Source organism: Pygoscelis adeliae, unplaced genomic scaffold (genome assembly GCF_000699105.1).
Source record: "Pygoscelis adeliae isolate BGI_AS28 unplaced genomic scaffold, ASM69910v1 Scaffold108, whole genome shotgun sequence".
NCBI lineage: Eukaryota > Metazoa > Chordata > Aves > Sphenisciformes > Spheniscidae > Pygoscelis > Pygoscelis adeliae.
Window position 1 is genome coordinate 1,933,603 of NW_008825498.1, and position 19,895 is coordinate 1,953,497.

A 19,895-nucleotide genomic window follows, 5' to 3' on the forward strand; every position below is an offset into this window, starting at 1 on the left:
AATGTTCGGGTGAAGAAGTTTTAATGCAAGCACTGGTACCTGAGTTGAGAAAACGTCCAGCGTGGGCTGCAACAGTGTGAATTTCCTGGCACTGCCTTGCCACCACTATTTTTTTTCTATTATTATTGTGGTGGAAACTCGGAACAAATCTTGTTTTGAGACATAAGACATCATTATCTTAGCCCAGAGACAGACCAGCCTTGTGTACACAACGTCCTGTGTCATCTGGGTTTTGTTCTTCCCCGGCCATCAGCCTGCTGTGAAGCATTAGACAAGTCCCATTCCCTACGGAGACCCTGTTTCTCCTCCGTGCTTTTCTTCACCTCATCTGTCTAGTTTGTCAGATGTATAGAGCAAAGAGTGCACGTTTTATATTTGCAAACTGCTTTGCGTAGAGGGCTGTGCCCTTTGTAGGGTTTCCTAGGTAGTATTGGAGTAAATATAATAAATAAGTGGATGGAAGTCAAGTTAGCCTTTTTTAAAACAAACAAAGAACAACAAAACTTTGGATCTTAATAGGTTGTTAGTGGCTTTGTTTCTTCCTTGAGCATGGAGTGACACGCTCTGATACGCTTCCCTTCATCTTCCAGTGTTCTTGGTTCTGATATACTTTTAATCTAATGTTTTTTTTTTTTGCTTACAGAGGTTTACAATGAAAATATTGCCTGCCTGTCTGGAATGTGCACGTTGTATTAAAGCCTTGCCAGGGCATAGCTAAGACCCAGAGACGGTGTAGTCCATGAGGGTGCTCTACCACCTACCAACTGAGGAGAACAAGAACATCATTGTTAATGTCAGTTGAGTTTTAAGTACATTAATGTTTTTTCTTTTCCACATGAAAGAGAAGGCAGTTTTCACACAGTTCTTTAAACACATTGAGATCAACGATTCTGCTTCCAGGGTTTAGGAAGCATCTTCCCCAAAAGAAACATGACGGGTTTTCCCTAAGATGTGTTTCAGTATCGTATTATTTAAATTTTAGCAGAGGCTTCTGGAGAACAGTATATTACTTCAGTTCTTAGAATTTTTCAGTCGCTTCAAGGATTTGAAATTGCAAACTTGGTCTTAAGCGAAACAGATACGCAAAATGTGAGCCGCGGCAAGAGTGGGACCAGAGGCACCCAATGCGGGGGGAAGCCCTCTTGCTTATCTGGCACTTCTCCATGGAGCAGAAGGAAAGGCTGCAGGTAGCTTCAGACAGGCAACGGGAGAGACTGCACAGGAGGAGCAGATGGAGGAGGGAATGTCCTATGAGCTGCAATGTCCTCCTGCACCTGGTGCAAACAGGGACTCAGTGCTTGCTGCTGCTGTTTCCAAGTCAGATGTTCCTACCTCGGTCTTCTAAGATATTGAAATTATATTTCCTATTATTTCTGGTATCTTCATAAAAACCTGAAACAAAAATTCTTCACTCTGTTGCCGACCTCACTGTAAATCACGAACAGGTAGCTTGAAATAATGGGGGGAAAGAGATCTTGGGAAACCCTGGTATAGGAAACCAAGAGAGTACTTTCATTGAGATACATAAACCAAAGCACAACTGTTATTTAAATTCTATGCATAGCTGTGAAAAGTTAGAGCCAAATTCTCGTTGTAAATCAGGGTAGCTCTATTAACTTCAGTGGAACAGTGCCAGCACATCCCAGACAAAGACTTGGCTCGGTCTATTAATAGCAACCGTCAAGTAATGGAGCTGCTTGGAGAAGTTCCACTGGAACAAAATTTTGATTAAAAAAATTGAGATAAGAATGACAGAGGAATCTGCCTTCTGGTTCTCTCATGGAATGTGGCTCCCACGGGGTTTGATCCTGTGCACCTCCCAGCACCTCCAGATACTGAGCTTGCACAGCTCAGCGAGAGCCAGCAGTCACTGCGGTGGTCCAGATTTTCGGGTGCAGTCTGTTCGTTTAGATAATGTAACAGCGGTGTGATAGCAACTGTGGTACAGTCTGATTCTGCATTTAGTGTCAGCGCAATCGTTCTCTCAGCTGCTTTTCTTTCTCTGTAGCTTCAGAAAATCCAAGGTTTTCCTTTCACGAGATATCTAAGGTTTTTATTTCTTTAAATCCTTCAATACGCCATCGTGAAAAGGATGGGGAATGTCGTCATCAGCCATTGATGCCTCGTGTTTCCTGTGTGACCCTGTTATTCAGGGATAGACGATTAAATTTCACAGATGCATTTTAGATCATCTCTAAAGAGAGAGAGAACTTCTCCAGGCATCCTGGAGTCGGTTTCTTACTGAAATTTCAAAAAAAGCCCAGCAGAAATTCCCACTGTGCAGTGTTATGCTGTTTTCATTTCCCAGAAACTAGTTAATTTATTTACTGTGCCCCACCAGTCCAAGTTCCCTTTATAGATTAACTTGTGTATTTTGGCTCCTATCCATCTCTTCCTTTGGCTCAAAATGAATGATACCAAGACTGTCTTTGAAACAAGGCAGGAATGGGAAGTTTTTTTGATTAAACAGCAACATCACCCCTGAAACCTCTCTCCCTGCCAGCTTTATGAGGCCCCACTGCAGAAGTACGGTATTGGGAATGGCAGATTAAGGTCTGGTGAGTTCAACCTTTTTGAAGAAAACAGATAATAGAATCATAGAAGAGTTTGGGTTGGAAGGGACCTCTAAAGGTCATCTCATCCAACCCCTCTGCTGTGGGCAGGGACATCTTCAACTAGATCAGGTTGCTCAGAGCCCCGTCCAACCTGACCTGGAATGTTTCCAGGGATGGGGCATCCACCGCACCAAACAGGTTGCCATGTGTAATATTCTGGTAGGATTTGGAAACGGTTTGCATCTCCTCAGGAGATGTGTCACATGGAGCAGCTTGTCACCAAAGGTTTTCAAGACTGTTTGTTTGCTTTCTTTTAATAACTAATCAGTCTTTAGAACTCATTTAAATGAGAATTACTAAACAAGGTAACTGGCTAGTACATACCTGTCTGGCTTGCAAGGTTCAGTCTTTTATTAGGGGTTTGTATTACCTGTGAGCATGTCAGAGGGGTTTGAAGCTGGTAGAGGCGGTTGAGGAGGTCTCACTGGTAGAGTGTGACCACCTCCTGTGTGTCTTCTGTTGGCCTATTAAGTGGGCTGCTTGTTGCAACCTCATTTGTTAAACAAAACCTGCATGCGTCATGTATAACAATCAGAGAGTAAGTGTCAAGTGCTGCTGATAAACACAGGCTGCTTTCTAGACTCTGCAAAAATTGTGTATTTGTTGTACGTGAACTCTAAGCTGGTGCTTTTTCTACTACATTTGCTGTGTTTGCAGGGGAGTTCTCAGCATCAGTCACAAAAATATTTGGCTGTCTTTTAAAATCTGTGATTTGTTACTGACAGCAGAATCTCTCATCGAGATACTCTATCATCTCATCAAGCCACTTTCTATAAGCCTCTGGGAAAGATTTTCCAAGATGTGTATTTTTGAGCACAGATGGAAATGGCACGGAAGCTCACTTAAACGACAAACCATTTTCATCATGTTCATGAAATAAAGTATGATTTGCTTCTTGCTTCTCTGAGGAACAACAGAAGCCTTTAAGGAGGGGGCAGGAGGCTGATAAGACTGATTATAATCATGATTTCTTCCTATTTGATAATTCTTCTGGGTTAATCTGTGCACTGCTTGTTCAGTACAGTTGTCCGTGGGGCACTGACATGTCCAACTGTCCATGTGCTCATATTTCTGTGTGAGATTTTCTCAAAGGAAACGTGGAGACACTGGTGGGGTTTGGGACACACGTTGTGTAATGTCCTTGCAGTCACGTAGTTGCAAACCCCCATGCTGCTTAGGTCAGGGCTGCATCCGTCTGAATGAGAGCTGGGCACCGATCCACGGTTGTGAGCGTTTTTTGGAAGCACAACTCTAAGTCACTTTGAAGCTTCAGCCAGCCAGGTGCATGTTGTATTTAAGCACCTCCAGGATTAGGCAGCATCTGAGCTGGGATTTTCAACCTCTCAGATTTATTTCTAGACAGATTCAGAAACTAGTTTTGATTCTGGCCCTTGATATTTTACAATCATAATGAGAGGGCGTCTTCTAATTGTATGTATAGTCTCTTAGATTTAATGAAGATCTGGAGAACTCTTGTTATTAAAGACTTAGTTGCTCTGTTTGTGATAGAGGAAATGATCATTCCAAGATCCTGATAATTACTGAAGCCAGAAATTTACTTCTGGCTACTCTAAATACTATTTTCAAGTTCTCACCTTGAGCACGTGTGCGATGCTCACTGCCTGATCTCCCCAACTGCAATCAGAATCCTCCCACTGAGTCCTTCTCACGTGTTTCTCTTTCTTTTTAGGATCCTCTAGATATTATTGGAATGTGACTACAGAGAAAAATGTGCTTTTCTAACAACTCAGTTGTGGACATTTAATCAGACTTTGATTTCTGGAAATGCTACAACATGGCTTCGTCTGGGAATGAGATAGAAAGATGGACTCACAGGCAAGGTGGCAGAATTGGGGAGCTGGTAGAGCCTGTGACCTCTCCTGAAAATGGTAATTGTCTTTCACCAGTGAAGTCGATCGGCAGCGTAGATCATCTCTTGCACCTCCCTGGAAGAGTAGACTCTGCTTACAGCTCTTTCTCAGGGGGATCAAATGTTCCAGAGTATCCCACCCCATCGTGCTATGGTGAAAACTGCTGTTTGCCTCCAGAGCAGGTACCATACATGGACTCAGAATACGTAAGAGGTATTTATAATCTCAGTGCAGCAAACTCTGACCTCAGGTGCCTGCATCCATACAAGGTACCAGACCTGAGCATCCATAATAACTCCCACAGCTCCAGTCCCACTGAACGCTGTGGAAGCACTCCTACCCGAGGGACTTTAAATCAGGGACCGCTGCCTCTGGCTGCACCTCCACCTTCTCCTCCCACACGACTTGATAGCTATAAAGTCGCTAGACACCTTGAAAACTCAAGAGGGAGACGCAACTCTGGAAGTCACAGTGAGTGTAGTGTGCAGCCAGCTCCTTGCGTGCAGGACAATCGCCTAGCAGATAGGGATGTACCATGGAGTCAACACAGGGATGAAATTACTGAGCAAGATATAGTGGCTGCTAGGAGAAAGACTCTGGAAAACAAGGGCCTTTCTTCTTCTGATTCTGCAAATGAGGTACGTAGATCAAAAATTCAGGGGTTAAAGACGGAGGAAAATGGAGAGTGGAGCTCATCCCAACAACCTATGAAGAGAAGCAATCCACACATTTTCAGCAGACCTTCTTCGTTCATTTTTCAAGAATATTTAAGGACTGACTCTGTGGCTAATGTCCCTAAAATACTTTCTGCTTATACTTCAGTTCATGCTTATAAAATTCCTGAAGAGATGAACTCCAGGTCCTACCACCTGGTGCATACCAACCCTAGCACTGTTAATGATACACAAGAAGACAAACAGTATCCCTGCAGTGTGCGTAAGCCAGCTTTCAGAGAAGCAGATCTGCAAAGCGCAGTGCCAGAACCCGGCCAACAGTGCCCGCTCCGTGCCGAGTTGCATTCAGACTTGGATCAAGATGTGTTTGAGGACAGTTGTGACTTAAAATATATGGAGAATGCTCTTCTAATTAAAAACGCTTCCAGGAAGCTGAACAGCTGTACAGACGAAAATCAGCGCTATGACTCTGAAGGAAAAATTGGGAGTGACGTGAGGGAACCACTCCTGAGTCAGCAAGCCAAAATGCAGAGATCGTCACTGTCCTGCAGCTACGATACTGTAGAAGCAGAGCACCCTCGCGGTGAGGAGTCGGATCAGGGAAATAAGCAATGCTATGATAATACTAACCAAATGTCTTTTTTCAGACCGGAGGAAGATTCCACATCTCAGTTTTCACATGAAGTCAAGAAAGAAAAACAGCCTAATAACAGCAGTCCTGACCCTAGCACGCATCTAAAAGAAGAGGAACCTCCTGTTCAGAAATTTCAACCTGAATTTCAAAAAGAGCTCTTAAAACAGCTTCAGGATGATCTTGCTGGTGAGCAAATAACCAGGCAGACGACTCCCATGCTTTACTATCTTTCTGGGGGGAAAACCACCAACATCCTGCACCACAACAAGCTTGCCCAATGTCAAGAGGACTCAAGGAGCTCACCGAAGGAATTTCCAGGAAGCAGCTACTCTGCCTCAGCACGGTGTCTAGAGATACAAAGGGAAAGCAATCAGCTTCAAAGGACCAACCACCACCGTCAGCGCAGTGCTGATGATCTCCTGCTTGAGACTGAAGATCTCATTCTTGGGAGTCCTGCTTCATCCACGGATGAGAGTTTCAAGAACGACTATAGAGAGAAACTTAAAGTGGCTCAGAAAAAGGTTCTGAGAGAAACCTCCTTTAAAAGAAAAGACTTGCAGATGAGTTTGCCCATTAGGCTCAGACAGAAACCCTCTAAAAGGCCTTCAATTGAACACCTTAGGTCTTTCTCGTTATCCAGTGCAAGCGAGGATGCCAAACCTGTTCCTTGTTCCCCTCCTCATTTAGAATCCTTGGAAAGTTTCAATAGAGATGAAGAAATTAAGAGGCCACAAAAAGGTCGAATAGGGGGAAGGAAAAGGGTAACAAAGGAGCAAAAGAAACTGTGTTATTCTGAACCTGAGAAACTCGATCAGCTGGCAGATAAGGAAGTACCATGGAGTCAAGTCAGGGATGAAATCACTGAGCAAGATATAGTGGCAGCTAGGAGAAGGACTCTGGAGAACAGAGGGAGGGCACTTTCCAGTTCAAGTATCTCCAGGACGGAGCTGAAACAAATCCAGCATACTGCACTTATTGAATACATGGAACGAAAGATTAATCAAAGGCCAGGTAGTTCACAACACCTCCTGCTGCATAAGCCGCCCCTGCAGACGAGGCTGTCGCATCCCAAATGGCCTCCTGGCAAGGTTTCCAATCCAAACGGGAGCAGGAAGGTGCAAAACAATGAGGTTTTCTGCCAAGTTTTCTCTAAAGAAAAATCGCCAGATGTTTTTCCTCCTTTGGCTTGTGTTCCCCCGCTGAGCGTGACCAGCAGGTGCGACCCCAGCTCTGATGCTGCTGGTACGGCGACCCTGAAGCACAGCCCGTCTCCCAGCAAAGCGGACGGGAGCTGCACCGGCAAGTGTGCGTCAGCTGAAAGTCTCCCGCAGGGAGATGCTCCTGCATCTGGGAGAGCTCACGAGAGATCAAAATCGACTCCTCCTTCCACACAGGTAAGAAAGATACTAAGATAGTAATTACTGTTTGAGTCCAACTTATGCCTGTCTACCTGTTTTAGAGAACTTGTGGCACTATTCACGTGAAAAACTGTTGAACGTCACGAATGAGGAACTTGGTTATTTTTTTTAGCACACAGTAGAGAGATGATAGATGCGGAGGAGAAGCCACGTTTGCTTCATCCATACGGAATGCTGTGTAGCTGTTTGAAAGCAAAATGCATGCTCTGCAGTGTACAGGAGAAGTAATTTGGGGGGATTTTGGGAGAAGTGCTACCAATTTTAACGCGTTAAGTATTTATGATTAATGATAATTCATTATTCTCAAAAATATTTTGTAAGAAAGTATTGCAGACAAACAAGGTGTTCTTTAATGTGAAGAGTTACAAAAGAATTGCAAAAGGAAGGAAACTTCATACCAGCTGACTGAAACGCATATTTGGTCTGGGCAGAGTCACTTGTTATCGTTCAGCAAGTGCACAGGTAAAGGCAGGGAGGAAGAGGAGTGTCCGCTTCAGGGGACACGCTGTGCCAGCGCCGTAGGCTCTGCTCGAGGGCTGGACAACGCCAGGCATGTGAGGGTCCCTCCCAGAGCTACAGGGGGGCGTGCGTGGGGTCTGGCACTCAGAAGACGCGTTTGCAGAGAACGCGTGCTGTATGCAGGGTGACGCTGTTTGTGTTTCAGCAGTCGCTGTTGTTAACTACAGCAGCTTCGTTAGAGCGCTGTCCCAGAAAAGGTTGTTATAGAGGGATTTTTATAAATGACCAACCTTTTTGGGTCCTGAATCTGAAGGACAGTAGCTGTCAATATTGTTGTCAAGGAGAATAAAGAAGACAAAAGGTTCAGAAAAACAAATAATCCAATATACTACTAAAATTACCCAACTGAAGAGGCTGACAAACTTCCACCAATGCTGCCTATTTTCTGAATTGTTGAGAGTCAATGAGAGTATATATTTTGTTGCTAGCAGTTCTTTGGTTTTCTAGGAAAAAGAGATGGTTGCTACCTAAGAAGAGCATAATAGCAATTTCATTAATAAAAGGAGATAGGCAAACGCAAAAATAAAAACCTTGGTCAACCTACTCAGAGATCTGCTGTTGGCTTCTGTTTCCAGAGATAACAAAAACAGGAGTAAAATTAAGCAGCTGCCTAGTCTGAAAATGCTGGTTGTCCTAGTGTGCTGTTTTCATTTCCAGGACACTCACAGATGTGCCGGTGGTGCAGCGGCACCGTCTCGGCGTTGCGAGAGCTGTCTCGGCACCCCCAGGTAAGGCTGCGAAGGCTGTGCCTAGGTAGAGCCTATATCCAAGGCGTGTGAGCTCCAGTGGCAGCCGTGGTTGTCCGCTTCTGTCCTTGTGTCTTGGGATCCTTCGTTGTCCATGTGGGAATATTCATCCGCTACACTTATTTGTTTCATTTTGGGGCAGTCTTTAAAATCATTTCTACTGTCTGGAGCAAAAGCGGAGAATTCAGAGTGTACCTGAGCTGCTCTCCCTGCGGCAGCCACTCTTCTTCAGATATCTGAGATCACAGCTCCCTCATCCGAGCTCCGGCGAAAACAGCACCTGCCACAGCTCGGATATGCCCAGTCCTGAAAAATCTGTGTAATCACGGAGTGGTGTAATAGGGCCTTTTGGTCTGGTTTTTCTTAAAGGAAAAAAATACTGTGCCGTTTACACATAGCTAACTAGAAAGTGTGTGTGTTAACTCTTGACACTTATTTGCTTGTTTGAGGAGCATCGGGGAAGAAAAAGATCTGAACTTTGTCTCAACGAAACACCTCCTGCCACAGCTCGGATATGCCCAGTCCTGAAAAATCTGTGTAATCACGGAGTGGTGTAATAGGGCCTTTTGGTCTGGTTTTTCTTAAAGGAAAAAAATACTGTGCCGTTTACACATAGCTAACTAGAAAGTGTGTGTGTTAACTCTTGACACTTATTTGCTTGTTTGAGGAGCATCGGGGAAGAAAAAGATCTGAACTTTGTCTCAACGAGGCAGTGACGCTGACACTTGTGTAGCAATCGAATTTCCACTGTTTCAGTCATTCAAAAAGATCCAAAGGGTTTCTGCAGGCTTGATTATCTTAGGAAAAAAATTGTATTTTTGGTAAGATTTTGAAGTTTTTCTTAGATTTCCTAAGAGGCTTAGCAGGTCAGCATGAATGTCACTGGAAGTTCTGGACAGAACAGTAACATCAGAAACATATCTGATCGTAGCTCTCTAATACGTACTAAGTAATGAAAAGATGAGAACTCCAGAACTGGTTTCATTAGTAATTAATTTAGATGATCATCTTTGGGAGATAGCTGTAAGTACAGGTTTCATTCTGTTGTAGTTGTATCTCATTTTTTCTCTTTGTTTTCCTCCATGAGAAAGTGCTGTTGGGCTGTCGTAGAAAATCCAGACTAGACTGGAGATGTTTGCAGTATTAATTACTCAAATAAAAGTTCCAGCTGGGACCAGCAGGAAGAGCAAGCTACGATCATTACCCACTCCGATAGTGTCCGTAGGTTAGTGGAAAAAAGCTTGAGAACTTTACTGTGCATATTCTGCATTCATTCAATTCCACAATATAATTTTGAGGTAGTTTTCACTGATACTATCCATTTTCTGTGCTAACTGCTGCAGATAGTTTGTTCAGCCTACAAGCTGGTCCTACCCCCTGCCATTGCAATGAGGCCTGAGAATGAGTAAGAATAAGGCCCGGCAATGCTTGCGGTGATTTTCTTAGCTGTCTCTGTATCTCTTCTTTTCATCATCTAGCACTCCATAAACATTTGTCAATCCATGATCACAATATTGCATCGTCACCACGTTAATTTGAGTATCGCAGCGCAGCATCACGTCGTGATGCCGTGGTGTTTTGCAGGGGGTGTTTCTAGCACCTTTTTGATGCAAAGGCTTTCCAGCATTAAGGGCATCACTAAATCGCCAGGACCAGGTGGTTCAAGTCAAGGTCAAATGAGTTTTTTATTTTTAATTGCAGTGAAAAGGTGCACATAACAGATAAGGTATCTCTTAAGTGACATTGTTAGTTGTTATCTAGTACGAACTATGATTAAATTTCCCTTTGCCAAGATGACTTCATTTTTTTGATGAAAAGCTAAAGCGACTCCGTTAAAGCTGCAAAGTAGAGCTGGAAGAAGGGAAACTATGAGAGAAGATGGAATTTCAGAAATAGCAAGACTTTCATTGCTGAGCTACAGCACGGCTCAGTTTGGCCACATGAAAACCTTTGCATCTCGCCAGCGCCTGCTTGAGCCGGGTAAGCACAGCTCAGCTGCAAACCATCCACGCCCTCCACAGAGCCCCACATCTGCGGCAGGAAACCTGCCCGGACAAGCAACGGCTGGAGATAGCGTGGGGCTCGCGGGATTAAATATAATAGTCCAAGCATGTGGAAGCTTTCCTAGCACAACACAGTCTGCTGGTATTTTCTTAAATCTAGAGACTGTTCTGTGTGTGTGTCTTCACCGGGGGTGCTGCAGTCTCCACTGTTAGACATTAAGTGTCTTCATCGCTCTCCACTGCCCCGGTCTCTTTCAGGAAGAGAAAATGCCTACCTTCGTATCTCCACATATGGCTTAGGAAAGACTCACACCATCCATAGAGACAGGGTTAACTAGTACCTTTAAGGGAGGGAAGGACCGATTGCTGCATTGCTTTTATATGTGACCTTAGAGGAAGAGCTAAACGAAGGTGGACAAAACCTGCAGTGAGCTCCCTGTGCCTGTTTTGAGGGAGAAAGTTTTTGCTTTGTGCCTACAACTTTGAAGCTCCTATGTCAGGTTAACAGTTAAATCAGGGTTTATAAATCTTCCTTCCATCTAATTCCTCTAGCTTTCCTCTCTACTGTCCCCTCATAATCCTGTTATGTTATGAAAAATTTTGCTAGAGGAAAAAATAGGTTTGTTCATTCAGTCATGACTAATACAATAGTATTTATATATACAGATGCACCGACTATTTTCACAAGCAGTTCCATGGATGTATACATGAACATTAGTGATTGCAGAAGATGGTCTATGCGTACTCCAATCATCTTGTATTCTTGCAAATTCTGGCCCAAAGTGTATTTTTAAATTACGTATCTCTACTTATTCTGTCATCCTGAATATAATTATTTATGCCCTGCAGACAGTAGCTTTTTCCATCAAAGTTTCTTCTGAAGTGTTGCATCAGAAAACTCAAAGCACTGGGTCAGACGTGCATTGGCCAACTCAAAAGTAGAAGTTTGATCTCAAAATGGTTAACTGAAAGGATTTAATAAAACTTTTACTCAAGTCTAATGGCCATTTCAAAACAGAAGCCTCAGATGAGCAGTGTTTCCTCTGTTGGTATTCAGTTTGCCTAAAGAGAAGGAAGCACTAGATGTCTTCTCTAAGAAGGACTGAGAAGTGATGCACAGGAGACAGCGACGGCGTAAACCGGTTCCAACTCTTGGGCTGAAACGTTCTCGCAGTAGAAGTAAGGTGTAAGGAACAAGACGGTAAAGGTTTGCCCTCTTGCAATACAGTCACTGTGTTACAAGAGAGCTGGTGGAGGAAAATGCAAAGTGCAAATCGTCCTCCTGTTGCTGCCAGGTGGTGCCCAGATGTGGCCTGAGAAAGTAAAGGTCTCGGCAAGCCCCGGTCCCCGCAAGTGTCTTGTCCTGTTGGCAGCGTGCTCGCCAAGGCGAGTGGGATGGCTGCGTGCTTTTCATCCATTGCTCAGACAGCATCAGTGTGACGTTTCGGGGCGCTTTTCACTACGGGTTTATTTCAGAAAACATGTATGTTGGTCATAATTAGAAAATGAGAAATTTAATGGGGATTCAAACAATGGGGAGTGGTGCAGCTAGACATTTCACATACTCCCTTTTTTTCCCAAGCAAAACTAATGGGTATTATGGGATCTGAATTTAAAAAACTTTACTAAAAGGAGAAAGCTGGAAACGTAATGATGATTACCTGTAGCTGCTTAAACAGTCTGCAAAAATATCTATTGTAGAGGAGGTGTCTGGAACAAAAGGAAGCGTCTTCTTTCTTACAGTTTCCGTGATCCTGAGAGAGATGGATGTAAGAATCATGAATATAAAGACAATGACATAATTGGACGTGCATGTTGTCAGGATACTAAGGAGCTGACTCCTGAAACCTCTGTTCCTGTCCCAAGAAGTGGAAGCAAGGAGGATGCTGAGGTGGAGGAGGAATGCAGAACGAAATCTCTGAATGGCAACGCTTTGTTAGAGAGTCCAGAGCAGCAGCCTGCACCTTCTCCAGAGCGAGTAATGTACTGCCACACAGCGTTAGCTCGGCCTCACCAAGGAGACAGAAGTACAGCCAAAGGTTTAATTGCAAAGGAAACATCTGTGCACAATAGCCAAGATGATACTTTCCCCGAGAGAGAGACAAATCTGCCCAAAAGGAGACTGCAGTCTCCTGAAGACCAGCGATACGAAGAGCTTGCTATGGAGATCATTGCCAAAGACAATTCCCTGGTTGATATTCTCATGCCTCATCCTGTTAGAAAAACTGCTCTAGACCTGATGGAGGGTCTTTTTCCTGTTAACATTTCCATGCTGGATAAATCACACAGAAAAAAGGGAGACGTACAGCATGCGCAGGAGAATGAGTAAGTAGACAAAACCAATTACCCAGTATTTTAAGCTATTTTAGCGAATGAATATCGTGTATACACTAGTAGTAAGATGGCGTGAGCATAATTTTTTATTTTTGTTTCATTAGCAAAATATTTTAGCTTTCCGATTTACATATCAAGAAATATCTGAGGCTATGGGTATATGACGGAAGAAATGTGGTTCAGCGATACCTTATTAAAAGGGGCTGTGACAAACCTGGGCTGCAAATCTTTTGCTCTGTATCTTTTAAAAACTTAGAAAAATTGCTGCTGTGAGAAGGGAGGAGAGTGATTCTGAAGTCAAGATGCATAAAAACATGAACGCGATGTTTGCGAACAAAACTCTGTTTGCCACAGGTATTTATTTTCTGTTCCAATAGCAGGAAAAGTAGTAAAGATGCAACAGAAGAATGTCCTGTATCTGAACACAATGCCAAGCAAAGGAGCGAAGATCCTACCTCTGAGGGAAACCAAGTCCTGGATCGGAGCAGAGACAGCACAAACGGCCTAGATGACATCACGTCTAAGAAAGTATGTAGATGACCATCAGAGGAACTGCTGTTTCTTCACCACGACAAGGAAGTTGTTGTTAATGTCAGATACATTACTGTGGATATTTTTATTCATGACTTTTATCCCAATGACAATGTTTCACAGATAACTTTGAATCCATTTTTGCGGGTAGGTGAAGTCCTGACAAATGGGCATATCGATTGTAAATGGTGATGCTGAAATCCTGCCTGGTTTGGTTCAGATCTCCTCCCACATACGTCTCTTCAGCAGCTCATCGGGGATGGGCTGTATCTGGAGCAAGCACGCCGGGCTGGTTATACATTTCCTTGCAAGGCCAGCTCCTGTGCAGCAGCTCGCTCACAATTTAACACTCAAATCTGGACTCAAAATCTGTAAAATTCATTACAACTGGCAGCCTAAATAAGAAATATTTTTTACTCTGAGAGAACTGGCAGCAGTGTCTGTACACTACAGTGCCCTCTTAATTTCCGTATGTGCAGGGAATAGAGGTAGCTTGGACATAGCTGGACTACGAGAGAGATACGGCAGCTTGGAAGGGCAATACGTAGCTTTGAAGAATTAGATAATTATTTTTTTTCCTGTAGAGACCTGGCCATGCTCCATCCCAGGTAATGACAATCTGCCTTCCTCAAACTCCTCCCGCTGTGCGTGCGGTGATATTTTTCATTACTCAGTGTCTAACTGCTGCTCCTGTTCACGGTGCCGTTGGCTGATTTCCAAAACAGCCGATAGGGTTCTTCCCCCGCTCCGGTCTCGGGGCCTTTTTCCATACCAACATTTCTGTATCAAACAGCCTCCCCCGCTCGCTTCGCTACCCAGGCTCTGTGGCTTGCTTGGATCACCCGTGGAACTGACTACTTCTGTGTGTATTATAAATGAAATTCCAGTCAGTTCTTGCAAAGCTTGGTAACAGAGCTGTGACTTCATGCTCATGTCTTAGAGCATAACCGTGTGTAATCATGTTGTAATCTTTACTGCAGTTCACTTCTGACTGATTGGAAGCTCTCTGAGCTAGGGATTATGTCACCAGTTAAGGCGATTACCAGTAATTTGCTTTTCAGAGTTTGAGAATGAAGTACAACTTAGAAAACCTTTCTTTTTTTTCTTTTTCTTTCCTAGAGCTTAAAATTATTTTAAAAGTTCAAAATTTGGCAAAGACGATGTGAGGAAAATCCATTCTCTAGAAATGATATGGATTCTCTTTGGCAATAACAGCTTTCTATGATTTTTTTTTTTTTCCCTTTGTAGCTGGAACTCATCTCCACTCTCCGGTCAAAGCTGCAGACCCTGTGGGAGGAAAGGGAGCTCGTCCTGTCTGAAGCCAGGGAGTGCGCCGAGCGAGGCGAGGAGCTGGAGGCAATGGTGCAGGACGTCTGCAAGCCCAATGAGTTTGAGCGCTACATGATGTTCATCGGTGACCTGGAGAAGGTTGTGAGCCTCTTGCTCTGCTTGTCCAGCCGCCTTGCCCGAGTCCAAAATGCCATGAGGAGGATCGATGGCAATACAGATGCTGAGGAGAAGGTGAGTGACAAGTGAGCAAGATAATGTAATTTTTGTTCGCTTCTTTCCAGGTGGGGCTGTGCTCGCCTCATTCGTCTGACCGCTCTAAACAGAAGTTGTAAATCATACATGAATCCCAGCCAGCCATTGCCCAGGCAGTGTTTAGTGCCACGCATGGGGCTGTGTCTCCACGGCCGAAGCAGAGTGGACCTCTGGTGTGGACCACAGGCCCAGTGCTGGAGAACAGAAGCGCGGAGTGAGCTCTGCAGCTGGGTGCTGGGGTGGCAGCAGCAGCAAAACCCTGAGGGGTCCGAGCCAGAGGGGTGGCCTTTGAACCCTCGGGCTGCTCCCTGTGGAGTAGCTCCAAGCCTGTGCTTTTTGTTGGTTGTTTTTTTTTTCCCCCACTGGTAATTCCAGGGCGGTAATTACTGCCTTTTGAAATCGTATTTCACTTAATGGGCTTAATTATAGCGAGCAGGAAGAAGATGTGGTCGCAACTTGAGATAAAATTCCCTGTAGTTTAACTCAACCAATTTTGCTGGAAAATTAGGAACTGTCTCATGTCACCAGGAAATCTTTTCAAGTCTGAAATACACTTTTTTGCTAGAGAAGACAAGCCAAATTTATCCCAGGAATGATGCTTTCCTGCTGTCCTCATTGCTTTTAAACATGTTTTTATCAATACAATACCTGCTGTTATCTCTCATTTGGAAATTAGAAAAGCACAGAGTTAGAAAAACTGGGATTTCCTGGAGCTGTGCTGCTGCCGACCTGTGGCTCTAGAGGTTTATCGCAGTTCACATGCAGAACGGCACTAAAAGAGTCCTGCCCTGCAGTGTGATATGGAGAATCAGGATCTACCCGCTCCAAAATGTCAGTCGTGTTAACGTGGATAATTTTGAGCAGTATTTCCCACTGACTTTGGCTTTGTGGTTGGCAGGCAGGCTGCTGTTTCTTTAGTGTTACGTTTATACTCTTCATAGTAAATGCACTAAAATAATTTATTCAAGAATTTGAATAACATGCTCAATAAAGACTCGGTTGTGTGCCAGCATTTTCACAGCCATCTCCCAGTCGCTGCAATTGCCCCAAGGTTCGCAAGACCAGCAGTCTCAATCTTTGACTCCATTTTTAGGGTGTCGATGGTGACCGTTGCTCTATGCTATATTTATGGACACAGTCCTGAAGCTGGACATTTTCCAGCAGTGCTATCCCTGTGAAAATCATTACAGCTGAAAGAGAATTAGCTAGGATGTGAAAGGTATTAAAATCCTGTAGAACAGGCAAGGCTTGATTCTTGTGGGTTTGTTAAAAAGAAGCCTTTAATGAACAGTTACTGTCTGCATCAAAGTTCCTTTATCACAGGTACCTTTTAATAGAAGTCACATTATCTTTTTAATATGACATTGGCACTCTGGCCACACACAACTCTCAAAATACAAAGATATGTGCCTTAAAGAGCTTCTAATTGAATGAAGATGGATACAGGATACTTAAAATTACCGGAATGTTAAGTATATTGATTTTTTTTCCTGAGGGCAGCATGGAAGAAGTGAGCCTTGATGGGGTTTACTGGGTGTCTTTACCTTACAAGCCACAAGAATGAGTAATTCAATCGAGGAAAAAAACTCATGTGGAACACAAAGCCCACAAGAGGAAGTAATTAAACTAAATCGACTGTGGCTTCCAAATGAAGATCTACAGTCTGCCAGAAATGATGAGTTTTCATAGTGTGCTGCTTTGTTTTTCCATCCTCTTAGCAATCGCTGAATGAACGGCACAAGCTCTTGTCTAGACAGCGGGAAGATGCAAAAGATCTGAAAGAGAATAGGAAAAGAGTGGTCTCCGGTATCCTTGCCAAATACCTGACTGACCAGCAGCTCCAGGACTACCGACGCTTTGTTCAAGTCAAGACCTTCTTGCTGATTGAACAGAAGGACCTCGAAGAGCAGATTAAATTTTTCGAAGAACAAGTAGAAAATCTTGAGAGAAGCATCCCGCTCTAATACCCACCAGCAGACCATCCGTCTGTACGCATCGTGATTTGTGACGTTTCCCTGGAAATCCCCACGTGCTCGGTTTGGTGAACTGCCATCCCGTTAGCGCCACGGTATTGACAAGTGCTTAGATGCCCTGGGGATGCTCTAGGCACACACTGGACGTGCCTTCCCCTTTGGACAGGCCAACTGACAGCATCTTACAGTATGTAGCAGACTGTGTTTTGGAAATGACTGATAGGATGTGTTGCTCCTATTACCTTGGCATGTATTTCCCCTTCTTGTTGTCTGTCCATCTGTTTCCAGATTGACATAATCTCAATAAAAGAACGTTACAAATATTTTCCTCTTGTCGGTGGGCTGAGTGTTTGAAATGAAAAATGATGTGGGTGTTCAAATTTGAATTGGAGATTGCACAAAGCCGTAGGAAATGTCATGGACCACTTCAGTGAAACTCCTGCACTCGTTTCGACTGTTTATATGTATGACATAGTAAAAATACACTGCGATGGAAGAGAATCATTATTTCCTTTCTTGGCAGTTGCCACCCATGAGTCTTTCCTGGCTCTCTGTAATCCCGGTAGGCTGTTCAGTAGTGGGTCTTACAAGGGCAGAAAAAAGGGTGGTCTGCGTTGGCATAGACTAGCAAAAAGAGGCAGTCGGTGATGAAGACTGAAATGAACACTTTTGGGAATGATAAACTCTGAGCTTATTCCTGCACAGTCATTTGCAAAGTCCTTGCTATGCTTTCAAAGTGTTTATTTTTCAAGCAGTGTCTCCAGGGGGTTGGTTTTAGGTAGTTTTCAATTGTCAGCATGCGCAAGAAGTGCTGAACGTGGGGGGAAAGCTCTGCTGCAGAGTGAGGTAGGTGGGACGAGTGGAGGAAACAATTCAGTTTCAATGAGGCTTTATACAAATCCCTCAGCAAAAATCTTTTAAACTAATGTTGCGTGTTGAGTCAAACCAGTGATGTTGCTGTATTCAAAATACGAGTGTTTTGTTTGTTCGTTTTTAGGTATTCGGTGAGAGGAATATTCCATCTGAGGTACATACCTAGACTATGAATAAGGCAGCTACTAATACAACGCAGGTTTCTTCCACAGGCAAAATAGATGTTCATTGTTCCACGATGGCAGGTTATACGAGGAAATGTTTTACTAGTGGTGTGCGTCCTGACTACAGTAAGTATCGTCACCACTGAGAGAAACTGTCCTGTTCCTGAGGCATCTTCTCCTTTGGGATTGCATGAGCTTTCCATAAACACACAACCACCCAGCATGGGGAATCGACGTGGGTTTAAATTGATGGTTTGGGTTCGTTTTACCTCAGATCGCATTCTTCATCTGAGTTGACGCACGGGGCAACATGAATGAACTGATCAAGAAATGACAGCATACAAAAAGGAGACCACCGTACGCATTCTGCCTGAGCAATGTTTTAAGGACAACTTGCCAACACTCCTACCTGCTGAAAGAGGGCACCGGAGAGGGTACGGCGTGCTGCACTTGCCCATGAGCAAATTGAGAAGTGTCCTGGGAGGTACACGACAGTGCAGTGAAGCACAAATAGCTTGCCAGGCTCCAAGGTTGTCAGCTGCTCTGTATTTGTCTTCAGAATAAACGAGTGTATCACCAGGTGCTGTCCAGAATCCAGCAAAGAAGCATGGTTCTGTTCTAGGTTTGCATATTTATGCAGAAGTACTCGTATCTATAGCCCTGCTCACATTTCAAGAGAAACGACATAGTACCCTGAGTAAGGCTGCGAAGACTTGGCATCAGAAGTCAGTTCTATGATGGGTACCAACTGTCAGTAAATATATTTGAAATGAAGTGTGCAAGTGGATGGTATATAGCAAAGAGTAGTTTTATGAATATTAACATTTTGTTCCCGTGATCTGAACAAAATAGACCACGCTTAGTGCTGAAAACAGTTTCACTGGGCACAGGTAACTCCAGGATTGCAGTGACCAAGCTGCCGTGCGTACTGTGGTTATTGCCTTAATGCGTGGGGGAAAATGGCCAGACGCTGTAGATCCTGTGAGTAGATCTGCTCAGTGGTTCTCAAAAGGCCAGAAATGCAGGCTTTTAATAGGTAAATCTGAAAGCTGCCTTTTGAAAATGGTCTTTAAAATAACAGAAGTGATGCTAACGGAATCAATGGAGAATTTAAAAAACATGAGCTATGTTAAATGAGCTGTTTGCATTATTTGAGAAGCCTGACTTGAAGGTGCACTCTACTATTATTATTCCTAGCTGAGGAGAATCCACCTGATTGGAAATAAATGTTTGATAAGTGAAGCTAATGCTTACCTTTAAGGGAAAGAATGGGTCTGCCCTGTTTAGTTTCTCTTACCTTTTTGGTCTTTGCGTCATGGGGAGGGTGGTTGCTGCTCCTACCACGCTGGCATTCACAGGTATGCTTCAAAGAGCAACAATTAGAAATAACTTTTCATTTATGTTCCAAAAAGTCACATATCCGTGCCCCTTGTTACTTTGTTAGAACTGTGAATTTCAGGCAAAGTGAAAAATGGATACAGCGATGACATCGAAACCTCTTTGCTGGCAAGCAGAACCCCCCTTCCCAAAGCACGAGCAGGTTTGGATTGTCAGGTGGGTCTCGATTTTGATATCGATCTGTTATCGATGTATTACCAGGGGCCAAGCCCAAGGTAATGGCTGTAGTTCACACTGGACCTAAGTCACGTGCAGCGTTCCTGGCACGCCGACATACTAAGATGCGGGCTTTTAAAATCACAGTCTGATGTGCAAATGCAAATAATGATTTAACCTGATCCCATCTTAAGAGCTTCACAGAGGGTCCTTTTTAATAGCTAGGAGCGGCCCTGTGTACCTCTGAGACGGGCGAAAGGCTCTTTGGTTACTCAAAATTGCAGCCATTACCTGCAGGAGAAAGGGATGCTCCCTGTTCTTAGCGAGGGGCTTGCATCTCCTTCTGGCAGCGTGGAGTGGCACTGAGGTGGCATGTGCTGGCCAAGAACTCCCTCTCTAGAGGGCAATGCTCCTTCTTCCTCAGCTGCTGGGAGAAAGGACCGC

General features: G+C 44.0%; 1 protein-coding gene across 1 annotated transcript; it reads left to right on the forward strand.

The window, feature by feature from the left end:
* Positions 1–4,410: 4,410 nt before the first annotated feature.
* SHROOM1 (shroom family member 1) lies at positions 4,411–17,028 on the forward strand. Its single transcript, XM_009331400.1, has 7 exons — positions 4,411–5,721; positions 5,770–7,188; positions 8,389–8,459; positions 12,224–12,805; positions 13,192–13,342; positions 14,594–14,866; positions 16,606–17,028. Exons 1-7 carry the CDS (start codon positions 4,411–4,413, stop codon positions 16,849–16,851), a joined length of 4,053 nt encoding a protein of 1,350 aa, XP_009329675.1. The 3' UTR covers positions 16,852–17,028.
* Positions 17,029–19,895: the final 2,867 nt, after the last annotated feature.